This window comes from Hemibagrus wyckioides, linkage group LG08 (genome assembly GCF_019097595.1).
Source record: "Hemibagrus wyckioides isolate EC202008001 linkage group LG08, SWU_Hwy_1.0, whole genome shotgun sequence".
Lineage (NCBI taxonomy): Eukaryota > Metazoa > Chordata > Actinopteri > Siluriformes > Bagridae > Hemibagrus > Hemibagrus wyckioides.
The window spans coordinates 10117156-10130401 of NC_080717.1; the positions used below are offsets into that span (position 1 = coordinate 10117156).

General features: G+C 37.8%; 1 protein-coding gene across 2 annotated transcripts in view; it reads right to left on the reverse strand.

Annotated features, from left to right (window-relative positions):
• nlgn3a (neuroligin 3a) overlaps positions 1-13246 on the reverse strand; it is a 148550-nt gene that overhangs the window by 97531 nt on the left and 37773 nt on the right. Inside the window, exon 4 of one of the 2 annotated variants that reach the window (XM_058397726.1) lies at positions 3996-4055. The exons of the other annotated variant lie outside the window; for it this stretch is intronic. Within the exon in view, the coding sequence (XP_058253709.1) occupies positions 3996-4055 (60 nt within the window). The remainder of the gene's footprint in view (positions 1-3995; positions 4056-13246) is intronic. 2 annotated transcript variants of the gene reach the window in all.

A 13246-nucleotide genomic window follows, 5' to 3' on the forward strand; every position in this document is an offset into this window, starting at 1 on the left:
ATACTAAAGCACTAAATTTGATGTTAATATTTTCTAGTTATCTTTCAGATTTGTTCCCTCATTTTCACTGTTTTTTAATATTCATTTTCTAAAAAAATGCACCATTTTTTTCTTGGATAGCAAACCTACAGTACAATAAGGGACACAATGTGTTTTATAAGAAAGTAGTATGATCAAATATTTATGTTGTGTCACCCAGCCCTACTACAAATTTTTATACAAATTCTACATAAAGAAAAGCAAAAAATGTCAAAATAGGAAAAATAATTATTGTTTGTTTCAAATGCTACATGGTATTCAATAATGGGAAAAAAGAAAGTACACCCTCCTTCACTTCTGTTTTTATTTATCCTGGCCTAAATAACAATTATGTCTTTCTCACCTTCCTCAACTTCTTCATTTTTCCACCAGAATAATGACTTTCAGAAGCCAGGTGAAAAAACTAAGTCCAGCCTTCCTTCTTCCACAATCATAGAGAGAGTAATAAGCGGTCAGGTTTTACTAACAAAATGCACAAGATTTGCTAATCATTAACAAAATGCACATCATTTGTTAAATTGCTATAAAAACAGACATTTTGGCAATTTGGTGTTCTAGAGCATTCAGGTGTGAAGAAATGCATGAGCCATGACCTCAGAGAAGCAACTGTTGCTGCTCATCAAACTTGGAAGGCTTATAAGGCAATCTCCAAATAGTGAAGTTCAATTTATACAGTGAGAAGGATTGCTTGCAAATGAAGAGCCTTTAAGAAATTCACAAGTCTTTCCAGGAGAAATTCAGTCCAAGATCATACTGTTTAATGATCAGATATATAACGAAAAAACCCAGCGTTAAACCTACAGCATTAAATATTTATGCTCATTATGTTCATGAAACAATCAGTAAGAGACTGAACTTTCATGGAAGGGTGGCTAGGAAAACGCTTCTTCTCTCCAAGAAGAATATAGCGTGTGACTTAGATTTGCAAAATTGCATCTGAACAAACAGCCAAAGTTCAGGATCAGTATCTTTTGGACTGATGAGACCAAGGTGGAGATGTTTGGTTGTTATGCACAGCAGCATGTTTGGTGAAAACCAAACACAGCATATCACCACAAACCCCTCATAACTATTGTCAAGCATGGTGGTGAAGAGAAGGATGATTTTAGGCTTGTTTTTTCAGTCATAGGACGTGGAAAACTTGCAGTCATTATGACACTGATGAACTCTATGTTATCTGTCTAGTAGCTTACACTGGGTTGAAACTGGGTCATACAACAGAACATTTATCCCAATGTAACCCCAGCAAATCAATGTGAAGAAAAAACAATCAAGTTGTTAAGGGAATGTCCAGACAGTCTAGTGGGATCGTAAGAGAGCTGTGTATAAACAAATACCCTTGAACATCAAGGAACTAAAGCAATGTCTTAAAGAACAGTGGGGTAAAATCTCCCACAAAATGATGTAAGAGACAGATAAACATCTACAGAAAATGTTTCTGTCATTATTGTTATTACGGTGTTTATTCAAGCTAACTAGGTGCTATTTTTTACTCAGAAATAACTACATTTTGAATTTTTTTTGTGTACTTTCTTTTCCCCATGGCTGTAGTGATATATTATAATTAAAACCTAGAAGTTCAGATGTTACACTCGGCCTATGCCCTGTTGTTAAAAGCACAGGAAAGTACACCTGCTCATTCATGTCATTTTCCAATCAGGTTGCAGCAACACAATGCATATATTCAGGCAGAGGTCAAGAGCAGCAAAAATGTAGTGTTAGTGACTCTGACAGCAGCATGGTGGTAGATAGATCAGACAGGCTGCTCTGAATATTTCTGAAACTGCTGACATGCACAAGAGTCTCTAGAGTTTACACAGAACGGTGTGAAAAACAAGAGACATCCAGTGAGTGAGATTTCTACAGGCGAAAACACCTTGCTGATGAGAGAGGTCAGAGGGGAATGTCCAGACTGGGTCCGGCTGACAGTCAGGCTTTTCCAATCTTTTTAATCTTCTTTAACTGTCCAGTTTCTGTGAACCTGCAGCCACTATAGTTTCAGTTTCCTGTAACTGCATGATTTAATGCGCTGCACTGCTGCCACATAATTGGTTGATTGGATAATTGCTTGAATAAGCAGCTGTTACATTCAATTCAATTTGCATAGTGCTTTTAACAGCGGACATTATCGCAATGCAGCTTTACAGAAATATATACATTCAGAATATATGTATCAATTTATCCCTAATGAGTGAGTCAGAAGTGATGGTGGCTAGGAAAAACTTCCTGAAATGACATGAGGAAGAAATCTTGAAAGGAAGCAGACTGGAAAAGATCCCATCCTCATCTAGTGTGATTTTAAAATGATTTCTTTTCTATAACTGCGTGCTATATTGATAAAAAAAAAGTGCATTTATTCTAATATGAAGTATATTGTGTTGAAATTATTAACTTTACACTGATGGAGGCTTGAGTACAAAACTGTTTTTGGATAACTGTAGTCCTAAGCTTTTACTAAAAAAGTGGTCAGTGGGTATATACACCAATCAACATTATGACCACCTGCCTAATATCGTGTCGGTCCCCCTTTACTGTCAAAACAGTCCTGACCCCTCGAGGCATGGACTCCACTAGATCTCTGAAGGTGTGCTGTGGTATCTGGAACCAAGATTTTAGCAGCAGATCCTTTAAGTCTTGTAAGTTGTGAGGTGGGGTCTCCATGGATTGGACTTGTTTTTCCAGCACATCCCAAAAGATGCTCAATTGGACTGAGATCTGGGGAATTTGGAGCCAAGTCAACACCTCAATCTCATTATCCTGCTGAAAGAGGCCACGGCCATCAGGAATACTGTTTCCATGAAAGGGTGTACCTGGTCTGCAACAGTGGTTAGGTAGGTGGTACGTCTTAAAGTAACATCCACATGGACGGCAGGACCCAATGTTTTCCAGCAGAATATTGGCCAAAGCATGACACTGTCTCTGCCGGCTTACCTTCTTCCCATAGTGCTTCCTGGTGCCATGTGTTCCCCAGCTAAGCGACGCACACACACCCGGCCATCCACATGATGTAAAAGAAAACGTGATTCATCAGACCAGGCCACCTTCTTCCATTGCTCTGTGGTCTAGTTCTGATGCTCACATGCTTATTGTTGGTGCTTTTGGTGGTGCACAGGGGTCAGCATGGGCACCCTGACTGGTCTGCGGCTATGCAACACCATTCGCAACAAACTGCAATGCAGTGTGTATTCTGACACCTTTCTATCAGAACCAGCATTAACTTCTTCAGCAATTTGAGCAACAGTAGCTCGTCTGTTGGATCAGATCACACGTGCATCAGTGAGTCTTGGCCGCCCATGACCCCGTCGCCAGGAAGACTCCACAAGAGCTGCAGTTTTGGAGATGCTCTGATCCAGTCGTCTAGCCATCACAATTTAGCCCTTGTCAAACTCATACAAATCCTTACGCTTGCAATTTTTTTTACACCAACTGATCGGTGTATTTTAACACAAAATCAGTATTTTTACTATTATTTATCATTAATAATTATTAGTCTGCTGCATTAACATGAGTATTAATTTAATAAGGCAAAATTTTATATGTCAAAATCAGAACAGAAGCTCTGATTTATGATCATTTGTCTTCAATTAAATATAAAATACAAATCGTGCTATCCTTAAGACAACGTATGTTTTCTTCTACCAGCAAGCAGCAGGCAACTTTTCATCTATTCACCATGAATACACCTCTGTTTGAGTTGCCTCCTGATTAGAAAATCTGATGAATTTCAGTAAATTCAGCGTTTTAAGGAAACTGCTCAAACAACAAATCATTTGAGGACAAAATCAAACAACTCCATTCATTCACATTCACTCTCACTTGGTTGATGCTTTGGGTCATGATAATGAAACAAATACAAAATTATACCAAAGGTTTCATTCAAATAGTAATTAAACAAAATAAAATAAAAATAAAAAATTTCAAGACATGCTACCACCCTTCATCACCAAAAAGAATACCTTCATCTTCATCGCCGTCATTATCTGCTAAATCTTCACCCTGTTTTTTAGCATGGGCCCCTATAAATAAATCGGGAGAAGACACAAAGAGGCACAACACAATTCACAATAATACAACCATCATGGCAGTATTTTGAAACCTGTCATAAGTGTAAGGTGACATTGTATTAGCTCTCATACATTTAAATTGTTTCTAATGATTTTAGGCTTTAGATTTTCTTTTACATACATGTAAGACAAATCTTTCATCTCAATTTAACATACATACACAAGACATATTTCACTGGACAAACCTAATGAGAGTTTAAAAAAGCATACTTTATGGAAAAATCCACCCTGAACCACTTCATATAAGATCTACATATGTAGTGATGGATTTCTTTCAATTTCTTTACTTAACATCTCACATCTATTTTCGCTTTAGTTCCTGGATTACCTACAATACTGTTTGATTACCTGCTGATCGAGGTTGAACCTCTTCTTCATTTCTACCTAAAAAGAACAATGCAGATTAGTCCTTTAATCTGTCCAGCTCTTTCACCTCCTCGTCTGTACTCTCTGCTCAAATGGATCAACTTCCAAAGCTTCAACTTTTACGTTAAACCCCATGTTAATGCCATAGTGCTCATAGCTCACTAACTAGCCGACTTTCTGCTGCAGAACTGTATTAACTGAAAGTCTGATGTTTGATGTCTTCACTACTTCTACACTGGATTTTTTTCTTCTTCTTGATATTACAGCAAAACCTGTTAGTTATCTCTTTTGGTCTGAGGTTATTTAAAGGTTTCCTCCTAATGAACACCATTGTAACTGTTGCTAGCCATGTCAAGCTGTGATATCAGAGCGGTAGACTAACACTCAAAGGAATAACAAAAGTGCATCGAATTAGCACCAGAACTGCTAAGCACATCGCAAATAGTATTAGTATTAGTTCAGTATAAACATAATTTAATGTGTTTCAGGGTGGAGTGTTCCTTTAAGAGCAGAACGTAGGAAGCAGGTCTGATATGTTTAATATGATCAACTCAATGACATTTTTTAAAGGCAATGCATTCTCATTAGGTTTGTCATTTACATAGTGTATAATTTAATATTCTATAAACAGTAGGCATAGTTAAACAGTTCAAACATGATCAACACAACCAACAAAAATATTATCAATGAACCAATATGAATTAATTTACGTTTATCATCATCTATTACGTTCATTTTCTACTTCCTTTGTCTAGAACTACTTGGCCTTCAAATAACATTTTTGACCTATCTCTGCAGAAAATGTTGGAATGTATCTATCGAGGGACTTTTACATGGTACAGTATCTATACAAAGAGTTCTAGATAACCAGGCAACCATAAAAATAAATTATGCAGTATCTATTAGAGAGATAAAAATGTCCCAGTATCTACAACAGAGTACACGAGTTCAATGACAATCATTAACTCTTACAATTTAACCTTTAATTTCTTTTTTCTCTGTGTGGAACTGTTACGTTCATGTAAATAAGAAAAGAAAACATTTTTTATTTTTTTGCAAGATGTAGCATTTTTTTTTCAGTTGAATCTGAACTGCTCCATTACAGTCCCATTTACAAACACTCATCATAGTCTGTTTATAATTATGTCCTGCAATTATAACCTCTCGTCATGATGAATGGAGATGTCAGCTAATTATATCACATATTATGACTCACTCTGCCGGTTTACCAACAGCATCAACATATTTACGCAGTAGCTCATTAACAGAAGTTGATAGCGATTCGGTAATAGCAGAAGACTATTTCTCAGTCAATCTGTTGCTTTTGTGAGGAAAACAGAAAAGCCGACCATCATCTATAGACAACAGCCTAGCTCTAAATAACGAGGATATGAGGAGGGTTTCCGAATGAATGATCAAGTATAATGTTAGACAAACTGAAGCGTAAAGAAATCCTGGATTTTTGTTCCATTTTTTGCTTGTTCAGAACTAAGAGCATTTACTTTTATGTTTCTTTCGCACCAAGAAAAAGCTGTTTTACTGAAGAAAAAAAAAAAATCCAGTCATTAATATGTTTCAGGATAGAGTAATTGCATATGTATATTCTGTGGTCGAAACTATAAAACAAATGCTAAAATATTCCTCACGTTATAGCTTTTCAGGTATTGCTGCATGAAATGTAAATGCATCTCATTTATCAAATGCTATCATTTTCTTAATGAATTGCACTCTCCAGACCTTTCACAGTTACAAGAAATATGTAGCATCCAAATTCTAAGATGCGGCTGAAAAATGTGACATACAGAAATAAAAAACTGCAACTTTATGAATAAGCATTTTCTATGTAAACAACACCAAGATGGCTGAATTTTTTTGGGGGGTGGTTTTTGGCTGTGTTTTTTTATGTATTTATTTTTTCCCCCTGTAATGCCATTTATGTCATTCTTTTGTTGCCTACCATGTCTTTAAAAAACAGGCTGCCATTTTGTATGGATGCCTTGGAGCGAGTACATGCTGAAGTTTAACTGAACTTGGCTGCATATGGTGCGTGTGTGTGTGTGTGTATGTGTATGTGTAAGCCACTGCATTGTGGCTGCAAAAAAATTCACACATCAAATGAAAAAGTGTCAGTTTTAAGATGCACTGAAATTAAAATATCTGACTGAAATCACATGATTGACAGAAAAAAGATTAACCGCTGCCATATATATTGGAGTATATTAAATGCTTCATAAAAACGAAGTCTCTGACAATTATGATGTGAAAAGATGCATCATAAAAAGCAACAACAATCTGGAATCTCAAACGTAAGGTCGTTGATCCAGTTTAGCTGTGAAAATCTTACTTTTCCTTAAAGATCCATGATGTTTTATTATTATTGTTGTTTTTACAGCACAAAAAGCATGCTTTCAACTAAGAGAAAAGCTTTTCTCTGTGTATTCGATGAATAAAACATGTGTTTTGGTGTGCAAAGGCCTGTAGACTTTGCCACAGCTGAGCCACAGAAATAGTGTTGAGGCGTGTTTATAACTGGGCGAGATCCATTTCGATGATCAGAAAGACGGATTACTCTAGGACATGGTGCCAGCGAGCCGCCCTCCAAATACACTCCGATATTAACCTCTGTGAGCAGCAACCCATCACGGCCTGTGGTGGAGCGCAGAAGAAATGTGCTCTCGCTCTCCTCCCTGTGACCTCCAACACACTGGACTGATGATGCGCTCGATATCAGCTGAGCACCGGATGGGAAGCGCACTTGCTTTGACAAAGGAGACATGCAGCGCGTCAGGATGATAACTGATTGGAAGATCTCCGAAATCCTGGAAACATTTGCTGGGTTTTCACTGGCGAAAATGTTGCCTAATAACAATTCAGCCTCCTTCAGTTTACAGACTCCATTTCCAATTCTCCAGTGGCTCCTTTCCATGGCTTGCTTCCTGCTACTATGATAAACTCCTGTCGATTCGAGACACTGCAAGTTTAATGCGTAACTTGGAGGGGATGGATTTGAGAGGACTAAAAAAGGCACTTAGAGATAAAGAGGATTGCAATTTTAAAAAGAGAGGGTGAGCCAAAGTTCACAACACTGCTCAGGAACAAAACAAGCACTGATTTTTTTTTTTTACTTCAAATGCTAGCAGACAGATTGACGTTATGCGACACATTAAGCAACCTGAGATGTGCTATTAGTTACTATAGCAGTGAGTCAGCCTGAGCTGCTATAAAAATGAACTGCATCTCATTACTCCATAAAATTAACGCTCCAATTAGGATCTAAAGTTAATAAACAAATAAACCCTTGACAATTTCCTAATGAGCCTGTTTTAAGATGCTACGTTTTTGGAAGGAAGAGTGCACTAGAAAAACTGGGAAGACAAACTGGCCGATGCCATTTCTATCTTCCTGTTTCAGCTGTCTTGAAACCAGGCCTTGGCATTTCTATGGGGACTAGCGACAAAAGCTGTTTGGAGGCTAGTCCGTTAGCGAAGAGATATACTGGGCCAGTATATGAGCAGCAGGGGGAACTGAATGGGAACTTCCTGGCCAAGCTGTGTCTTGCATTTCAAGTCAAAATGAATGAGGCGCCAGTACTGAACGCAAAGCTCCTGCCAGGACTGGGTTTGCAACACATTTAACAGAGCTGCTCCGTATCAATCAGAGGGGACATCCGGATTCTTTTTTGCTGCCGCTGTATTGCTTACAGCTTCTCTGCCCTGCAGGTCCACACACACACACAACACTCACACCTAGACAACCTCACTCACAGTTTTCCTCTACAGCTGGATAGAACCGAGCTACCCGTACCTCCCAATTCCATGCCGTGTTATTGCTCAACCTAGCAGCTATTGGCGTTTTCATCACACTGGCAATCTGGAGTGATCTGCTGCAGGATGACAAATATTTTTTCCTGCTCCGACCGCAATGTGCCGTTTTGAAGCCCCAGCATTCACAGAAAGGCTTTTATTTTTCACGGCCCTTGTTCTGATCACTATGTAAATTAGATCTGTGCTCTGATGCTGCCAAATTCCCCTCTCTCAAACAATTCGAGAAATGTTCAGAAGCATAAATTCTTAAATAGGTTTTTGAGCTAATAAGGCTATTTTGTGTCAGCCCCCAATTGAAACATGAGAAGAATAGCTCCCTGAAGAGACATCTGTAAAATGCATGCGTATATGGCAACTCTGTAGCAAACAAATGAGAAAAGAATTACTGCAAGTGCAATAATTTCACCTTGCATGTTAAGCAGTGTTATTAATGCATGCCTTAACAGCACGCAGGAGATTACACATTTGCTGTAGTAATTAACTTAAACAGAGAAATAATTCTCAGGACAAGTGATCGTGTGGAAGATAGGCTCATAGGCAGTGCTAAAGGCTAATTTTAATTTTGAAATATTTTAATGTCCTCAGTCAGACACCCTGTAATACATTAGAAAGATTTTGTTCTTAGCAAGAGCAAAAATTCTGACAAGGGGCTTGACGAAATGACTGGCATGAATTCTTTCTCGCAGCATGGCATGCTTCCCAGCAGAACAAGTGCTGATCTTGTGTCTTGTGTTTTTCTTTGGGCTCATATCATTTGTTTTGCTTATTTTCCTATATGTCTTCACCCCAGTCTTGACATTAGGTGTGTCTCTATCAGCTCCTTAGGTGATGAATCTGTATTTCGTGTACAGAGTTGGGTTGCTGATTCCAGGCTCACTAAAACACTGAGACACTGACGAGTCAATTTCAGTGACATGACTACATACTCATGTTGTAAGACATCACTACTGGCATTTATCAACATCAGACAGGATTGACAGCTCTGACATTATTTTTTTTATGTTGTTTAAAGTAGATTACAAAAACAGAATTTTGTCGTGGTTTTTCAAACAGGATCGTAGGCTAAATAGTGGATTATTAAAAAATCAAATACTTAACAGTTATTTTCTCAAACTCAAACTACCACAAACTACAACAATTATAACAAGCTACTTACATTTGTAAATGTGAGGTTTTTTTTTACTGACTTGAGAGGCTTCACATAATATGCCGTCATTTCCATTAGGGGAACATAGTGAGCATCGATGTTCTCGGGTTTTTGCGGTGCATTGTGGGAATTTATACACAGCAGGAGCATACTTTTCAATGCACTGGAAGGATTTTATGACTGAGAAAGCTCTTAAAATAGTGATTTCTGACTCCTGAACCAGGGTAGCTGTTTGAGAAGCATCCATTGATTGCTTACCCTAATGTGTCCACCTGTTCTGTGTTAAAGCTAAAATTAGCATGTCTCTGTTTCTCTTATCATTTCATTGTCTCAGTGTGAAGCCATATCATGCATTTTCCTTTTTTTAAGTGCTGGATTATCATCAAGTACCCTTTGTGCCTAAAGGAACATGTGACAGATTTTAAGTATTCATCATAATAACACCTCCTGAGCTTCTGGCCCCATCTCTGTTGAGCAGGTTGAAAAAAAAAACAACCCCAAACTGCTGTGTACAGAGCTGAACGTTATAAGTAGGAAGTGATTAGATGAACTTCAGTGCAGTTTACTCACTGCAAAACCTATCATTATTGGTGTGATTCGTCTTGAGCAAAATACAGACTGTGTCTTTTCTTTCTCTTGTCCCTTTTTCGCTTTAAACAAGCGGTTCTTCAACAACACATTTCACCGATTTGTTTTCTCCGGGGCCGAGTAGATTGACAGAGTCCGAGGATTTCGAAAGGGCGATCAACAAGCTTAGAGAGCTGACGAGTTATTGTTGCTTGGCAACAGTTCCTGCCGGTTTTACATCATGCTAATTTCGAGTGAATTTACATGAGATTACAGGTTCGTGTGCAAAAGCCAATAAAACACTTCTTTCAGTGGATCAAAAAGATCAGGGTCTACAAGGTAAAAACAATAATGATAATCAAAACCTTGTTTTCATTGCATCATGCCTTCGATACCTTTCAGTGACCTGTCATTACAATGCACTGTATAGTTTGATTATTACTGTCATTTATTTTCCTTTATAAATGACCAAGCACACTCTGCGAGGTACTAAAATATGACTTATCTCCAATTTCCCTGCTCTATGTACTGCTATATTAAGCTAATTATTATTTGGCAGCGAAAACACTGTCATGTCCCTGCCTCACCGAAATCAAAGAAGCCATCATAGATATGAATTCTTTAATTTAATCAAAATTTCTAATGGTCCATAAAACCCTGAATTTTCTTTCCACTTTTAATTAGACACCATAGTCACCACTATTAAACTTCACTTGCAATGTTTTCAGCTTCTTCTTTTGAAAGCTTCAGCAAGGCAAAGATCTATTAAAATGAATAAGAGGACCTTATAGATACACAGAATAACCTCCAGGTTGAAATGTTCTAAACTATAAATGCATTACGGTTGAAACAAACTGATTTATTTTTATTAATTTAACTGTAGTCTGTAGAGTTAAAGAAGTACCTGATTTGATTTATGCATCAGATGTTACTCAATCAAATGGCTTTGTTCCTTAAAGGTCTGCCAGTGAGGTTTGAGATGCTTTCACACACGTGTTTAGTGTATTTGAATCAAACTTCACGTTTTCAACCCTCGATGCACTTTGTTTTGGCATGTACGAACTCTACACTCAGGAGAAGACTAAATCATTCCATGAGCATCTGAGTGATGTGATCTCAGTCCGGTTCCAAGTGAACTCTAGCACAGTTCATTTGCTGTGAGAAAGTGATGTGACCCAACTGCAGGAAGTGAATCAAATATGCCATATATTTTAGGTTGCAGCAGTTTTATTTTTGTAGGTGTGAGCGGCTGAAAAAATAGAGAGGACAGTGGACATGATACACACAGTCTTTTAATCTAGTGATTTAAATGATTTGTTAGTAATTTAATGAGCGTCGGCTCGGTGCTCTCCATGCTCAGGTGATTTTTATGATCTCTACAGACACAGGGTAAAGGCTTGTTCACCATTTTTCCTCGCTATATTCTGACCAATGTATGAAAGTAAATGAGACCTACAGTACACGCCCCTCAGAGAAAACATTTTCTTTTGCTTTTTGATTTATTTTACCATGCGCATAGAGAACCAAACTGCATAGCAAACTAACCAAAACTATAGATTTCAAACCCACTAAACAAACTAATAGGTTTGAAAGAGTCGTATGAAAGACCTCAGCCATCCGAACAAATGATGCTTCTTCTCTCTGTTAGGGAAGCGCTTATGCTCCTTTAAGGCAAACACAGAGAGAATGAGGAGGAGCTTCCTTTTGCAGGCGATTCGGGCCTTCAACCGAGACGCCATTTAGAACCTGGACTTTTTTGGGACTCGACTACCTCACTCACGCACACACTACCTCTACCGGCCATTTCTCGCACAGCATATATTTAGCACCACACAAATTTTATTTTTTACAGCAGACCTGCACTGTACTCACAGTAGTTCCACTGTTTTACCCCAGATCTGCATTCATATATCCATTTTTATATTTTTTCATATACTTTCTTCCATTTCCCACCTGTATAGTTAATTCTTTTATTTACTGTAATTGTACTGGAATTCTATTGTTAGTATATTTTATTATTTATTTTTTATTCTCCTTATTTTTCTTATTGATTGTATTTTTATGATGCAGAAAGTCTATAACATTTCCCAGCATGCCGTGCTGTATATTGGCTGCGTATGTGACAAATTACATTTGAATTTGAAGTTCTGATTGTGAACCAGTCCAAATGAAAGCTTCAGGCTAAGTGAGGACCTTGTCCCAACTCATTACAGGACAAAATGCAGAGGATCACATTTAGATTAATGGAAAAGGAAATCCACGTAGAGCAAATCTCTCTGCTGATTGTTTTCTCTAATGATCCTGTAATCATTGCTGTGATGGTTCGAGATTTGCAGCTCCGAGTCTTCTCGAGTAACAGCTTCCCTCAAAATGTTCTCATTGGCCTTTTTCAATGCTCATTTGCAGCTGACAACTTATCAATACATTTTCATTTCTTCCCCGACACTTTAATAAGCCATGTCTGAATTTTTGTGACTCGATCGACGGGGATTTTCAGTGTTCCATTCAGCCTGGCTCACGTCTACGTGCATGCTTTCTGAAACACGCTTTTATGACATTTCTATGCCTTTAATTGAGACAATGTAAATAATTTTCTAAGGAAAGTCTCCATACTAAACTGAGATTGCATGTTTGTTAGGTGTTAGGCAATAGGAATTTTAGCATAATAGTGATGAATGCAATCACATCCTTTTTCAACCCAAATGGATTTGGGTCTCTGTTAGACTTTGCACTTCACAGAAACCTATTTGGAATCATTTAACATTTACTGTGTGGCACCTTGGGGTAGCCCTGTCAGAGGATATTACTCAAATATATCAAAAGTAAACACTGATCTATAATGCAGATAATTATGCCAAATAAATATAAATGGAAAAAAAAAAAAACCCTTTATTTTCTTTAACAGATGATTATTTTGAAGTTTCAGAGCCCTGAGGCTTGTCTACACAAGTTTAAAATTAGTTTAGGGGAACGGGACTGCTCAGAAATTCAGCATCGAAAACACATCACTCTCTCACAATTATTCCAACTTTCAAATTGCTGATTGAGAGGTCTGCACCAATCCCTTTAATGTGACAATTAATCAGCTGTGGTGTTACACATGCACTGTCACTCGCAGATGAATCCCTTTAATAAGCTGAATTCAGAAGCCTGGGAGTCTACATTTCAGTCATCAGTTACACTTACACTGGCGTTTGGCCGGGATTTAATACCCTCTACAATAACATGTGTATCTTGTA